The sequence below is a fragment of the Plecotus auritus genome (genome assembly GCF_963455305.1).
Source record: "Plecotus auritus genome assembly, chromosome: 6".
Classification (NCBI taxonomy): Eukaryota; Metazoa; Chordata; class Mammalia; order Chiroptera; family Vespertilionidae; genus Plecotus; species Plecotus auritus.
Window position 1 is genome coordinate 89,203,198 of NC_137773.1, and position 13,991 is coordinate 89,217,188.

General features: G+C 50.0%; 2 protein-coding genes and 1 pseudogene across 16 annotated transcripts in view; 2 read left to right on the forward strand and 1 right to left on the reverse strand.

Moving 5' to 3' along the window:
* The first annotated feature begins 373 nt into the window (after nt 1-373).
* QTRT1 (queuine tRNA-ribosyltransferase catalytic subunit 1) lies at nt 374-11,785 on the forward strand. The gene is made up of 10 exons (XM_080674101.1): nt 374-654; nt 903-971; nt 1,068-1,206; nt 8,308-8,386; nt 8,491-8,606; nt 9,759-9,897; nt 10,159-10,234; nt 10,354-10,463; nt 10,550-10,637; nt 10,725-11,785. Exons 1-10 carry the CDS (start codon nt 412-414, stop codon nt 10,875-10,877), a joined length of 1,212 nt encoding a protein of 403 aa, XP_080530227.1. The 5' UTR covers nt 374-411; the 3' UTR covers nt 10,878-11,785.
* Nucleotides 6,445-6,991, reverse strand: LOC308250592 (large ribosomal subunit protein bL17m-like; annotated as a pseudogene). The gene has a single exon. The product of its transcript is annotated as a large ribosomal subunit protein bL17m-like (transcript).
* A 1,001-nt stretch (nt 11,786-12,786) lies between the features above and the next one.
* DNM2 (dynamin 2) overlaps nt 12,787-13,991 on the forward strand; it is an 87,088-nt gene continuing 85,883 nt past the window's right edge. For 11 of the 14 annotated variants that reach the window (XM_080674114.1, XM_080674106.1, XM_080674105.1 and 8 more), the window contains exon 1: nt 12,828-13,162. In XM_080674114.1, the coding sequence (XP_080530240.1) occupies nt 13,002-13,162 (161 nt within the window). In that variant the 5' untranslated portion in view covers nt 12,828-13,001. Of the gene's footprint in view, nt 13,163-13,991 lie in introns of all 14 variants that reach the window. The other 3 variants (XM_080674104.1, XM_080674109.1, XM_080674111.1) reach the window with 1 other exon arrangement.

The window sequence follows — 13,991 nt, forward strand, 5'->3', positions numbered from 1 at the left end:
TCTTAGGCTCCCCTTCTGTAAATATGGGATTCCTTCTTTCACTGAATACACTAACATTGACTTTATTGATTGAGAGAGAGAAAGAGAAAGAGAAACATTGATAATCTATTGCCTCCCCCGGGGATTGAAACCGCAACCTAGGTATGTGCCCTGACCAAGAATGGGACCCGCAACCTTTTGGTGGAAGGGCGGACGCTCCAACCAACTGCCCAACCGGCCAGGGCACAAGACAGCAAAGCGCTGCTGTTGGAGCGAACCCCAGGCGCTGAGAGGTCCGGTGGGCAGGGTGTCCGTTGCCATGGTCCCCTTGACGCTCTCCCAGGGCTTCCACGAACCTTACGCCTCACGTGACGCTACCCAATATGGCGCGGCCCAGGGTGTCTCACTGTCCACGTGGTTCTGGCAGGCAAGATGGCGGCGGCATCCAACCCGACTTCCATGGAGTCAGCTCCGCGGATCTTGCGACTGGTGGCCGAGTGCAGCCGCTCCAGGGCCCGAGCAGGCGAGCTGCGGCTGCCGCACGGGCCGGTGGCCACTCCAGTATTCATGCCAGTGGGCACGCAGGCCACCATGAAGGGCATCACTGCGGAGCAGCTGGACGCGCTGGGCTGCCGTATCTGCCTGGGCAACACCTACCATCTGGGTCTGAGGCCGGTGGGTGGGCTGTGCCAGTACGGGGTGGTGGCGGAGCTTGGGGAGCCCTGGGGTACCCCCTAGGTACGGGTATGCCTCCAAAAGTCAACCGACAAACGCCTATTAAGCGCCCCCAGAGGCCCAGGCCTGGTGCTGTGATTGAGGGAGCGGCGGGGTCCCAATTTGGCCATCCCTGTCCCCCAAATGAGCTCCCAGCGTGGCGCTCACCCCTTACAGGTCTCTTCGTCCCCTCACCCCCCCCAACCCAGGGCCCGGAGCTGATCCAGAAAGCCCAAGGTCTGCACGGCTTCATGAATTGGCCACATAATCTGCTGACGGTGAGGTGGGATCGGGGAGGGGGGTGCGAGGACGCTCCTTAGAAGTGAATCTCGCTTAGCACCTCTCCTGACTGCCCCGCGGTGGGTTTCCCCCAGGACAGCGGTGGCTTCCAGATGGTGTCCCTGGTGTCCCTGTCCGAGGTGACGGAGGAGGGCGTCCGCTTCCGCTCCCCCTACGACGGCGACGAGACCCTTCTGAGCCCGGAGAGGTCTGTGGAGATCCAGAACGCGCTGGGTGAGCAGATCGCGGGGAGCGGCCCCTTCCCTGCCTTTCCAGGGTAGAGGCGAGGTGGGCCGGTCCCTATAGGTTGTGTGCCTTTGGGCAAGTCATTCCCCTTCCCTGAGCTTCAGTTGGGTCAACTCAAATGCAGATAGTTCGCAAGATTCATGATGGAATGTCGGTAAATCTCTGCACAGGGCCTGGCATGTTGTTTCTTTTATTGCTCTTATTGCTGTTATTACTCTTAAACTGTAAATTAATTGGGCAAAGATATGTTGAAATCATGGCAACAACAGAGGGTTGAGGAGGCTTTAGGCCCCTACCATCTACATGAATATCCCCCATTCCTTGATGAGGATAATGAGCATTTTCTCCATCCTGTAAAGTGCTATGGAAACACGGGTTCAAACCTTCCCATCTTCCAACCAAATGGCGCTTTCAAGTCCCTCCATCTATACAGGTCCTTTAGCTCCTATGCATAGTCATAGGGCTGGGTGTCACCTCATCCATGGAACTTAGTCTACAGGGAGACAGGCATTAGTGAGAATATCATAATTAGGGGAAAAAAAAGTGTAGGTAGAATGTGTTGTATGAAAAAACAAAACCAAAGAAAACACATCTTTCCCCTTAAATCCTTCCCTGAGGATATGTTTTTATTGATTTTTAGAGAGGAAGGTAGAGAGAGAGAAAGATCTATTTTTTAAAAAATATATTTTATTGATGTTTTACAGAGAGGAAGGGAGAGGGATAGAGAGCTAGAAACATCGATGAGAGAGAAACATCGACCAGCTGCCTCCTGCACACCTCCCACTGGGGATGTGCCCGCAACCAAGGTACATGCCCTTGACCGGAATCGAACCCGGGACCCTTCAGTCCACAGGCCGACGCTCCATCCACCGAGCCAAACCGGTTTTGGCAAGAAACATCTATTTGAGAGAAACATTGAGGGGTTACCACTCTGAAGTGCCCCTAATGGGGATCAAACCCCCAACCTTTTGGTGTACAGGAGGACACTCCAACCAACTGAGCCACCTGGCTAGGGCTCTGTTTTACTTTTTAAAATTTTGGGGTACTTTGAACATTTGGAATCGTGTATTGTTTCTTTCAAATGAGTTATTTAAAATTTTCTTGAAGGCACATATCTATATATATAAAAGCCTAAGCGATTGTCGCAACCGAAACAACCGAATGGATGGCTGTGTGGGGCGACCAGGCCGGCAGGGGGGTTAGTGAGGGCTGACCAAACGACTGAGCAGCTGGCTGCGTGGGGCAACTAGGCCTGCAGGGGGTTAGAGAGGGCTGATCAAATGACTGAGCAGCGGGCTGCATGGGGCAGCCAGGCTGGCAGGGGGGACAGTGAGGGGCGACCAAATGACTGAACAGCATGCTGTGTGGGGCGACCAGGCTGGCAGGGGGGGCAGTTGGGGGCGACCAGGCCGGCAGTGGGGAGGGGGAAGTTAGGAGTGACCAGGCCGGCAGGGGAGGCAGTTGGGGGTGACCAGGCCAGCAGAGGGGGCAGTTAGGGGCAATCAGACAGGCAGGCAGTTGAGCAGTTAGGAGCCAGTGGTCCCGGACATCCCCTGAGGGGTCCCAGATTGGAGAGGGTGCAGGCTGGGCTGAGGGGACCCCCCCTAATGCACGAATTTCGTGCACTGGGCCTCTAGTCTATATATATAAAAGCCTAAGCTAGATTGTCGGACCGGTAGCTATGACACACACTGACCATCATGGGGCAGATGCTCAACGCAGAAGCTGCTGAGTGACAATAACTTTGCAGAGTGCCCTCTCGCTCTTCGGGACTTCTCGGGGAATGTAGGACTGCTGATTCTGGTCTGATTCCTGCAGGCCAGGCCAAGGGAACCCACCTGCTGGAGGGACCCCACTCACTTTGCAGACGTCCTTGAGCCCAGGTGCAGCCAGTGGAGAGGGACCGCAGGAGGTTGGCTCCAGGGTGTGTCCTGCCTGTCTCGCCCAGTCCCGCCCCACCAGTCACCTTCTAATTAATTTCCTTTCAATGTGTACGAATCTGTGCACCAGGCCTCTATTGTAAATATAAATTTGGGACTGTGACCATGGAGGCCAAGTACATGGCCTCAGTCTCAAGGAGGGCTGCCCTAGGCCTAAAACCTGTGGATGAAAAGAAATAAACTAGATGTCCAAAGGATGCAACCAGTGCAAAGGACCCGAGGCAGGACTAAGATTGGCATGTTGGAAGAGTGTAAGGAGATGTGTCTCACTGGAGCATGGAAGGGGAGAGTGGGAGGTGAGGACAGGGAGGTGACTTGAGCAGGTCCTGCAGGGCCTCCTGAGTTTTGATTGGTTCTTTAAAGAAAAAAAAATTGAACAAGAATACATTTTGTATAAATTTCTATATAAAAATGTGTACAGAAAACAGTGCTCTTCCCACGCCTGTCCTCTATCCATCTCCTTTACTCCCACAGGCTACCACTGTTTCTAGTTTCTTGAATATTCTCCTTGAGTTTATGTAGATACAAGCAAGTTCAAATCTGTTCTAATTTTTTCTCATTATGAGAGCATGCTATTTATGGTACATTCTTTCTGTACCTTGCAATAAAACATTTTTAGCCTGGCCAGTGTAGCTCAGTGGTTGAGCATCAATCCATGAACTAGGAGATTACGGTTCGATTATCGGTGAGGGCAGATGCCTGGGTTTTTTGTTTTTGTTTTTTTAAAATATATTTTATTTTATTTTATTTTTTAATATATTTTATTGATATTTTACAGAGAGGAAGGGAGAGGGATAGAGAGCTAGAAACATCGATGAGAGAGAAACATCGATCAGCTGCCTCCTGCACACCTCCCACTGGGGATGTGCCCACAACCAAGGTACATGCCCCTGACGGGAATCGAACCCGGGACCCTTCAGTCCGCAGGCCGACACTCTATCCACTGAGCCAAACCGGTTTCGGCGGATGCCTGGGTTTTGTGTTTGATCCCCAGTAGTGGGTGTGCTGGAGGCAGCCAGTCAATGATTCTCTCTCATCATTGATGTTTCTGTCTCTCCCTCTCCCTTTCTCTCTTTGAAATCCAAAAAACAAACAAACAAAAATATACAGCCCTGGCTGGTTTGGCTTTAATGGAGAGAGCGTCAGCCTGTGGACTGAAGGGTCCCAGGTTCGATTCTGGTCAAGGGCATGTATCTTGGTTGCAGGCTTCTCCCAGCCCGGGCCCTGATCGGGGCTTGTGCAGGAGGCAACCAATCTATGTGGTTCTATCACATAAATGTTTCTCTCTTTCTTTCCCTCTTTCTTCCACTCTTCCTAAAAATCATTGGAAAAATATCCTCGGGCAAGGTTTAACAAAAGAACAAAAAGAAAACATTTTTTTAAAGATGTATCTTATTTTAAAATTTCATTTATTGATTTGAGAGAGAGAGAGAGAGAAACATTAATTTGTTGTTCCACTTATTTATGCATTCACTGGTTGATTCTTGTGTGTGCCCTAACCAGGATGGAACCTGCAACCCAGGTGTATCCGGGCAACGCTTTATCCAACTCAGCTGCCCGGCTAGGGCTCTTGCATTTAAAAAGAAATTACACAAACTTTTAAGTATATGCCAAATTAGATACAACAACATCCACCTGTCACCCAGTTTCAACAATCATCACGTCGTGGCCATTATGTTAAATATTTCATAAAATTCTGCTGTAAAGCCTCCTGAGCTTGGAGGGTTTTGTTTGTTTTTGTGGGTTTTGACAATGAATTCAATTTAACATGTTGATAGGGCTATTCAGATTTTGTGTTTTGTCTTGGATCAGATTTGGTAAGTTGGATTTTTCAAGGAATTTGGCCATTTCTTGAACTTTATTTCAACTTCCTTGGCATAAAGTTAATCATTATATTCTCTTATCTTTTTTAAAAAAATATTTTTATTTCAAGAGAGGAAGGGAGAGGGAGAGATAGAAACATCAATGATGAGAGAGAATCATTGATCGGCTGCCTCCTGCACGCCCCCTACTGGGGATCCAGCCCGAAACCTGGGCATGTGCCCTTGACGAGAATCGAACCCAGGCCCCTTCAGTCCGCAGGCTGATGCTCTATCCATTGAGCCAAACTGGCTAGGGCAAGAAACTGGTTTCTTTGCCTGGTAGTGTTACTCTGATCACTTCCCTGTGGTATTGAGTAACAGTTTTTTTCTGTCACCTACATTTTCTGTAGGTTGGTTCTTGGATCTAGAGGTTTGAACCAGATTCAAATTGTTCCTTTTAGCAAGACAGCTTCACCATGTGTATTTCTGTTAGGGGGTGCCTGATGTCTTCCCTGCTCTCCCATGAACCATCCATGCTTCTGGCTTGTGTCTATTACGTCACTAGGAGTTGCAAAATGGTGATGTTCTAATTCTGTCATTCATTTTAATTTACTATCCAGATTACTTGTGTAAAGAGAACCATCTCTAATCTACTCCTGGGAGGCCAAATAGTTTAGTTCCTGTAGGAAACTTGGGATTCATTCTTTTTCCTTATTTACCAGTTTTCATTGGTTGATTACTTAGCATCATCTAGTAGGGGCAAACCAATGTTTAGATTTTTAGAATCACCATGAACTCATGGGTTTAAATGTATTTGATGTGTCTTAATCCATGGCAATTGGATCAATCCTTATTGATTGTCAAGTTGCCCATCTTTGGCTAGTGTAGTATACTGTGCTTTTTACTATAATAATACCTGAGACTTGAGCTTTTCTAACATATAATATAGAAATCGAGAGTCCCTAATCTGAAATTCTTGGGGCCAAGCATTTTCACATTTTAGAAAGATAAGAAGCCCCATGTATTTTATTTACTGATTGATTTTTTAGAGAGAGAGGAAGGGAGAGAGAGAAAAATATTGATTTGTTGTTCTACTCATTGATGCATTCATTGGTTGATTCTTGTATGTGCCCTGACTGGGGATGGAACCTGAAACCTTGGCGTAAGGGGATGATACTCTAACCAACGGAGCTACCAGGCCAGGGCCAGCAAGCCCCATTTATTGCACACACAGCATCTCAGTGGTGTCTGGGGCAGTACCCTGTGTAATTACACTTCAATTATTTTTTTAATTAAAACAAATTACTACTATTTCTTTTCATACAAGGAATTTTATCTATTGTGCAAAGACAGGGTTATCTGGCTCCCCAGATGGTTCTATTCTCCATTAAAACTCTATTTCTAGCTCTAGTTCTTAGAGATTAAGGGATTCAAAGGCCTGTGATCATGGGCACTGATGAGGACTACAAAACATTTGGCTGCAGTTAAATCCCTGGTGTTTGAGGTATGTGGGAGCTGTGGATGCTTGCTTCTTGGTCCTGTTACAGCCCTGAAGTAGCTGGTTTAGGAGAATAAGGCTGCTGTCTCTGCAAGGCAGGGGCAGGGGTGGGAGACAATTCCCCTTCTACCCGATCACTGCCATCTTGGCCTGATCCTGCTTATTCCCATTTGGGATCTGCAGCATTCTCTGTAGTCTATTCCGACCTTGGTACTGAGGGGCCAGTACTTGAAACAACTTTGGGATCAAGTCTTTCTCTGTGAGTGAGAGAAAGGCATGGCTTGTTCGTTGGTGTTTCCCAGCTTCCCACCATCGATGAGCTTCTCAGTGTAGCCCCTCATCTCATCCACATGCGCCCATGATGCCTGATGTGTTAGTGTCACACTAGTGCTGTAAGCAAGTTCCATAATAGGTGGGTGCAGACCTGGGGCCAACGCCCAGGCGGTGCAATATGCGGCATGGGAGATGGTTGCAGTGACATACAGCTGCCTGTTCCTTGCTTCGCCCAGCCTCCATGAGGCTGGAATTCCCATCTTAACCATTTTTAAGTGTCCAGTTGTATGGCATTAAGTACCTTCACATTGTTGTGCAAACATCCATACCATCCAACTCCAGAATTCTTTTCATCTTGCAAAACTGAGACTCTGTCCTTATCTATCTATATAAAAGCCTAATATGCAAATTGTCCCCTCAGGAGTTCAACTGGGAGACTGGGAGTTTGATTGCTCTCTATGATGTTGCTGACCACTAGGGGTCGGCACGGAATGAAGGAAGGCCCCAGCCGGCAGCAGGGGAAGGGAGGCCCCGGCTGGTAGCTGGAAGGCCCCGATCAGCCCTGATCGCCGGCCAGGCCTAGGGACCCTTTCTGTGCACGAATTTCATGCACCGGGCCTCTAGTTTAACAATAACTCTACATTCTTCTCTCTCTCTGCCTCTGGCACTACTCTGAGAATTGGACTACTCTAGGGATCGCATATAAGTGAACACATACAGTATTTGTCTTTTTCTGACTGGCTTATTTCACTTAGCAAAATATCCTCAAGGTTCATCCATGCTGTTGTAGGATGTGTTGGAATTTCCTTTCCAAGGCTTTATAATATTCCATTGTATGTCTGTATCACCTTTTGTTTATCTGTTCATCTGTCAATGGACACTTGGGTTGCTTTCACCTTTTAGCTCTTGTGAATAATGCTATGAATATGGCTGCCCAAATATCTCTTTAAGACCCTGCTTTTAATTCTTGTGAGCATATATCCAGAAGCGGAATTACTAGACCATAGGGTATACACTTCACTTTTATTGGATTAACATTTTATGTGAATCTTTATGCTACATTGGATTTTTGAAAGGATTATAACCATCTTGGGTTTTGCTACCAAATGAGTGTATCATAAAAGTAAGAAAAAGCCTTTGATTTTGAGAGTGTCTGGATTTGTGAATGGTGGGGAAGGTATGTGGGAGCTGTGGATGCTTGCCCTTTGTTAAGGACTGGACCATGGTTTATTAACCAGGTCCCTGCTCATGGACACTTGGGTTCCCATCTTGCTGTTGTTTGCCATACATCACTTTGTATGCACAATGTTTTGTTCTTTAAGGGTAAATTTGCAAAAGTGGGATTTTAATTCTATATTCCAGGGAAGGGGTTAATTGGGGCTGGGGTTAGCTGGGGGAGGCAAGAACAGATAAGGCATTTTGGAAGCTCCCTCTAGCTGCTGTATAAACAGGTTGGGGTATTAAGTGGGAGTCAGCAAGACCCAAGGAGGGACTTTTGGTGTCCAGTTTTCCTCCAACAGGTTGGGGCTTTCCTAGTGACAGTATTCCATTTTCCAACCCCTCCACCCCCACCCAGGCTCAGATATCATCATGCAGTTAGATGACGTGGTCAGCAGCACTGTGACGGGGCCACGTGTGGAAGAGGCCATGTACAGGTGTGTGTGTGAGCACAGACACATTAGGGGAGGGGTTCCTAATCCTGCAGCCATGGTCTCCCTAGCCTTCACCAGGCCCAAATGGCTGGTTGATCCTGTTGCAGATCAATCCGCTGGCTAGACCGGTGCATTGCAGCCCATCGGAGGCAAGACAAGCAGAATCTCTTTGCTATCATCCAGGGTGGGCTGGACGCGGATCTCCGGGCTGCCTGCCTCGAAGGTAGAGCCGTGTTCAGTGGGACCGGGTTTGTCACATCGCCGAGGGCCCCACACGGGCCTGGCATGCTCAGGCAGTGGTTATTAATGGGTGAGAGGGTTCTCCAAGCGGAAGGAATGGCTTAAGCAAAGGCTCAGGAGCAGAATGGAGTAGAATGTTTGTAGAATAATAGCAATTCCAATAGCCATCAATTTTTGTGTGTTCACCTTCCACTATGCCAAGTGCTGGTCATGGATTGACCCATTGAGGTTTTTTTGTTGTTAATCCTCACCTGAGGATGTTTTTTCCATTAAGGGAGGGAAGGGGGAGAGAGAGTGATTGATGTGAGAGACATCGATTGGTTTGTCTCCTGCATGCCCTGGACCAGGACTGGGATCAAACCTGCAACCTCCGTACGTGCCCTTGACTGGGAATGGAACCTCCAACCCTTTGGTGTGGGGGCTGGTGCTCTAACCACTGAGCAACACTGACTGGCCAGGGTGACTCATTGAGTTTTTCTTTTTTTACTATATTTTTATTGATTTCAGAGAGCAAGGAAGAGGGAGAGAGAGATAGAAACATAAATTTTGATGAGAGAATCATTGATCAGCTGCCTCCAGCACACCCCCTACCGGGGATCAAGGCTGCAACCTGGGCATGTGCCCTGATAGGGAATCGCACTGTGACCTCCTGGTTTATAGGTCGAGGCTGGGCAACCCATTGAGTTTTCATAACCATCCTATAAGGTGGGAACTACCGGTTCCTGAGGTTGCAGAAGGGAAAACTAAGGCAGAGAGCTCTTAAGTCACTTACCCAAAGCTAGACAGTTTGGATATTATGGAGCTGGGGTTTGGACCAGGCCTTGAGCTCTAGGACCTACAGCATTCATTAATTGATACACTGAGATGCTAGGAAGTCATGGAGGGATGTTGAGTGGGAGAGTGACAAGAACCAATGGGGAACCAAGGAAAACTGGTAGACAGGATGCAGAGGCCCATGAGGAAGCTGGAGTAGTTGCCTAGGGAAAGGGTGACTGAGGCCTAAAGCCGAGGCTGTGGCCAAAGAGATGAAGAGGAAGAAGAAATGGGGGCAGAGAGGATGAGGGTGAAGAGGAAGAAGAGGAGGAGCAGTACTCCCTTTTGCCTGGTTGCCCCTCACCTTGCCCTGTACCCCCAGAGATGACCAAGAGGGACGTGCCTGGCTTTGCCATCGGGGGACTGAGCGGGGGTGAGAGCAAGGACCAGTTCTGGAAGATGGTGGCACTGAGCACTTCAAGGCTGCCTAAGGACAAGCCCCGATACCTGATGGGGGTTGGGTATGTCCAAAAGCAGCGAAACAGCTGTACCTGTGGGATTGTGGATTTCTGGCGACCCTGAAACCCCTCCTCCCCCAGTGTGTGTTAGGGGAAAGGACACAGCCCTGCCTGGGAGGGGACTAAGGACACGGCCCTCTGCTGGGGACTGTTGTGAAGGTCCCAGTCTAGGAGGAGTCTGAGGGTCCAGAAGCGGGTCTGGTTGTATGACCAGGGTTTGAGAGATTCTCTGCTCCCCTCCACCCCCCATGGCCCCACCCCCAGCTATGCCACTGATCTGGTGGTCTGCGTGGCTCTTGGATGCGACATGTTCGACTGCGTTTTCCCCACGAGGACAGCGGTGAGGCCTTGGGCAGTGGGTAGTCGGGGTGGGCCTGTTGATGGGCCAGGGTTGGGGTGGGGCCAGAAAAGGTGAAGACCTGGTGGTTGACCTGCCTTCCCCACCCTTTCCTCCCTCAGCGCTTTGGCTCTGCCCTGGTGCCTACGGGGAACCTGCAGCTGAAGAAGAAGCAGTTCCAGAAGGACTTCCGCCCCATAGACCCTAAGTGTGCCTGTCCCACTTGCCAGAAGTAGGGAAGGATGGGGCTGGAGGCTGGGGGAAGGAGTGGAGGGGTGCAGGACCCTACACTGCTCAGCCTTGACTTCCTGTCCCCAGGCACAGCCGTGCCTTCCTGCATGTACTACTTCACAGCGACAACACTGCAGCCCTGCACCACCTCACTGTTCACAACATCGCCTACCAGGTGGGCCCATGGTCTGGGTGGACAAGCCGGGGTGGGAGTGAGGTCTCCTGGGTGCAGGTGGCTGACACTGACACTTCCACCCCATAGCTGCAGCTGATGGGCGCCCTGCGTGCCAGCATCATGGAGAAACGCTTTCCTGAGTTTGTGCGGGACTTCATGGACACCATGTATGGGGACCCCACCCTCTATCCCACCTGGGCCACTGAAGCCCTGGCCTCTGTGGGAATCTCATTGAGTTGACCCAGCTTAGGGGAGGGCGGGAGGGGATGGGAGATATTGAAGGGTTGGATTTTTTATTATAATTTAGAGTGTGTCTGTTCCTTCTTGGGGCAGTGGCCTGTCTTGGTCCCCTTCTTTGTCTGAGTGTCCCTGCGGTCAATGTCCCTCATCTCACATTGATTGTAATAACTAGTAACCATAGCAGCAGCTGGTATCTAGAAATCACCTCTCAGCCCAGCATGTAGGGAGTACCCCAGAGGGGGAGCTGCATTCCTTTTCCTGTGGCCCAGGCCTCCTAACTCCTGGGGGGGTTAGCACTCCTGTCCTCCCCCTTTTTATAGGTCAGTAAACAGGCCCACAGAGAGGAAGTAGCTTACCCAAGGTCACCACCGAGGAAGTAGTAGCCTGGCTCCAGGGCTCATGCCCTTAGCCTTGACTCTTCAAACATGTGGCATAATCTTGCTGTCAGTAAACACAATGATAATGATAATAGGTGTGATCTAGCAGGTGCTTACACTGTGCCTGGACCTGTTCTAAATGGTTGTAATGTGCATTTAATTCTTACTACTTTATGATGCGTGAATAGCGACTGTCCCCATTTTACAGATGAGGAAACTGAGTTTCAGGGAAATGAAGTCCCTTGGTCACCCAGCAAATAAACAGGCCCAGGATTTAACGCTGATATGGCCAATCTGGTGTTCTTAGAAGATAAGGGATTTTAAATTGAAAAAGTAATACATGTGTAGGACCACCATTCAAATAGCATAAAAATTCAACTGATCAGTTTGTGTATTTTTTCAGAAACTTTCCATGTGTACATATTTTTCATGAATGTCGATGTCCTTTACATGCAGTTTTGTACCTTGCTTTTTTTCTCAGTATATTTCAAATTGTTTACATGTCAATATATGATACTTCCTTATCTCTTTTACAGCTGCCACATAGTATTTATTTAGCTCCAGGGAAACACCCTAACTGGGTGTTTCCAGGTTTCTGCTACTCTGGTCAAGGCAGAAACCTGTTCCTGCCTCCTTACTGGGTTGCTTCAGCATTCTTTCAACTCCGCAGTTTCTCTCTGGCCCATCTATGCCCAGAGGAATCAAATTACTTCTTTTCTTAACGTGTCTTTTTATGGGCAGAGGATCAGTTGAGTTTCATTAGGTACTCAAAAAGATCATGATATGCTAAATTTGAAGAGTCATGTAGTTAGCCTCATCAAGACAGGACGTGAAGGGAAGGTATTTTTAGGAGAGGGCACAACATTTGCAAAGGCATGGTGGTGTGACTTTATATAGGAATATGGGTGGGAAACAATGCCGTTTCCTAGGAATCCTTAACATCACCGGACTCTCACCTTCAAAGCATATTGAAACCCCGCGCAGAGAGCTGGTTTGCAAGCCCGGTACCGAGATGCATTCTGGGACCTGTAGTTTTCGTTAGAGCCCAGAAACTCGTCATGATCACCACTGGAACTCATAATAGACAAAAAATAATTACGAGTAAGAACGGGAGGTTGATTGACAGATACAGTTCTCAATCAGAGTTAAGATTCGGAGATTATGGTATTTATATGAACCAATGGGAAATTTTTAGGGAACTAGGTAGCGTCAAATGACAAACCGGTGTCTTAAAAAATCGATCTTTAACATCATTGGCTAGCGTTGTTGATTGGAGGGTTTCTCTGCCAATAAAACGCGATTTTCCTGCTATCTGGGTAGGCGGAGCCAACATGTCTTTTCCGAAACACCACCTACCGGTTTTGACGTGTCGCTACCCGCTGGTATTGGCCCAAGCCTAACAGCGACAGTTCTTAACGTCCAATGAACCCGCGAGGAAATCCCCAGGGGGAAGGGTCCCTCCGCCTTAAGTCAGTGCCTCATTTTCATAGACTGGTTTACATGAGTGGCAGCGCAGTTGGCCAATCAGGGGTGGCGCGAGGGTTTTGGGACCGGGCGGGAGGTCGCTCGGGTCGGGTGTCGCCTGAGAACCGGATGAAGTGGCGACCGTGAGGCCGAGCCGGGAGCGGGCGTCGCGCCGAGGCCCGGGCGGGCGGGGAGCAACGGCCGCAGACGCCGCGGGACCGCATCGTTGAGGGACGGGGGCAGCCGGGGAGCGCTGGGCGCTCGGGCCGGGGCCGCCGGCGCCATGGGCAATCGCGGGATGGAAGAGCTGATCCCGCTGGTCAACAAGCTACAGGATGCCTTCAGCTCCATCGGTCAGAGTTGTCACCTGGACTTGCCTCAGATCGCTGTGGTGGGCGGCCAGAGCGCGGGCAAGAGCTCGGTGCTCGAGAACTTCGTGGGCCGGTGAGCGAACACGGTGGCGACGGTCGGCGGGCGGTGGCCCAGGGCGCGGAGGGCGGACGCGGAATGGCGCGCCCTGCGCCTCCAGCGTAACTGCGGCGCTTGCGTGCCCGTGACGGGGTCAGGGGCAGGGAGGCGGGCCCTGTGGGACACTGTGAGCTTAGGGCTCCTTGAAGGGGCTGGGGAGCCGGCACCGGCCCAAGGGGAGTCTTACAGGCTGGGAGGCGTGGGCTGGGATGTGCGGTGGATCCCTGTTGACTCTCTGGTCCCCAGGTTTAGTGGGTGAATTCTACCATCTGGTTGCTAGTGGGGCTGGAGGAGGTCTCCCATCTCTGTACGAAACGTGCCACCTAGATTATCTGCTGGGCCGACCCCTGTCGTCTGGCTGGCTGTTCATTTATCTGGAGCAGTCACTGCCGTCTGCTTGGCTGATTCTAACCTGGATAGGCCTCCCTGCTACCACCATTTGGCTGTCCATCTGTCCAGTTCTGCAGGGCAGCTCCCTGCTGTTTAGCTAGCTGTCCAGGGTCACCTGTGCGATCTGGCCGCCCATCCATGCCCCTCACAGACTAACAGCCATCCCGCGGTTGGGTTACCCCAGCTGACCTCTGTGTCTGACTGGTTGTTTGGACCCTAGGGAACCCTGTTGTCTGGCTCTCGGACTGACTCTTCAGCTTGGTCCCTGGAAAACACTAGCTCCTCTCTTCCAAGTTCATCTTTTTGTCTGTCCTCCTAGTCTGCCTAAGTGCCCTAACAGCCCCTGAGTGTCTGGTTCAACCTCTGTGGCAGGGGATGATGGGAGCATAGGAAGAGAAGGGTGCTGAAGTATGAG

Bases quoted from the DNA above. Each gene is read 5' to 3' on its own strand.
- QTRT1 (XM_080674101.1), top strand. From the start codon at position 412: ATGGCGGCGGCATCCAACCCGACTTCCATGGAGTCAGCTCCGCGGATC. The intron at 8,387-8,490 runs GTGTGTGTGTGA...ATCCTGTTGCAG, and splicing joins GTGGAAGAGGCCATGTACAG to ATCAATCCGCTGGCTAGACC. The intron at 10,464-10,549 runs GTAGGGAAGGAT...TCCTGTCCCCAG, and splicing joins GCCTGTCCCACTTGCCAGAA to GCACAGCCGTGCCTTCCTGC.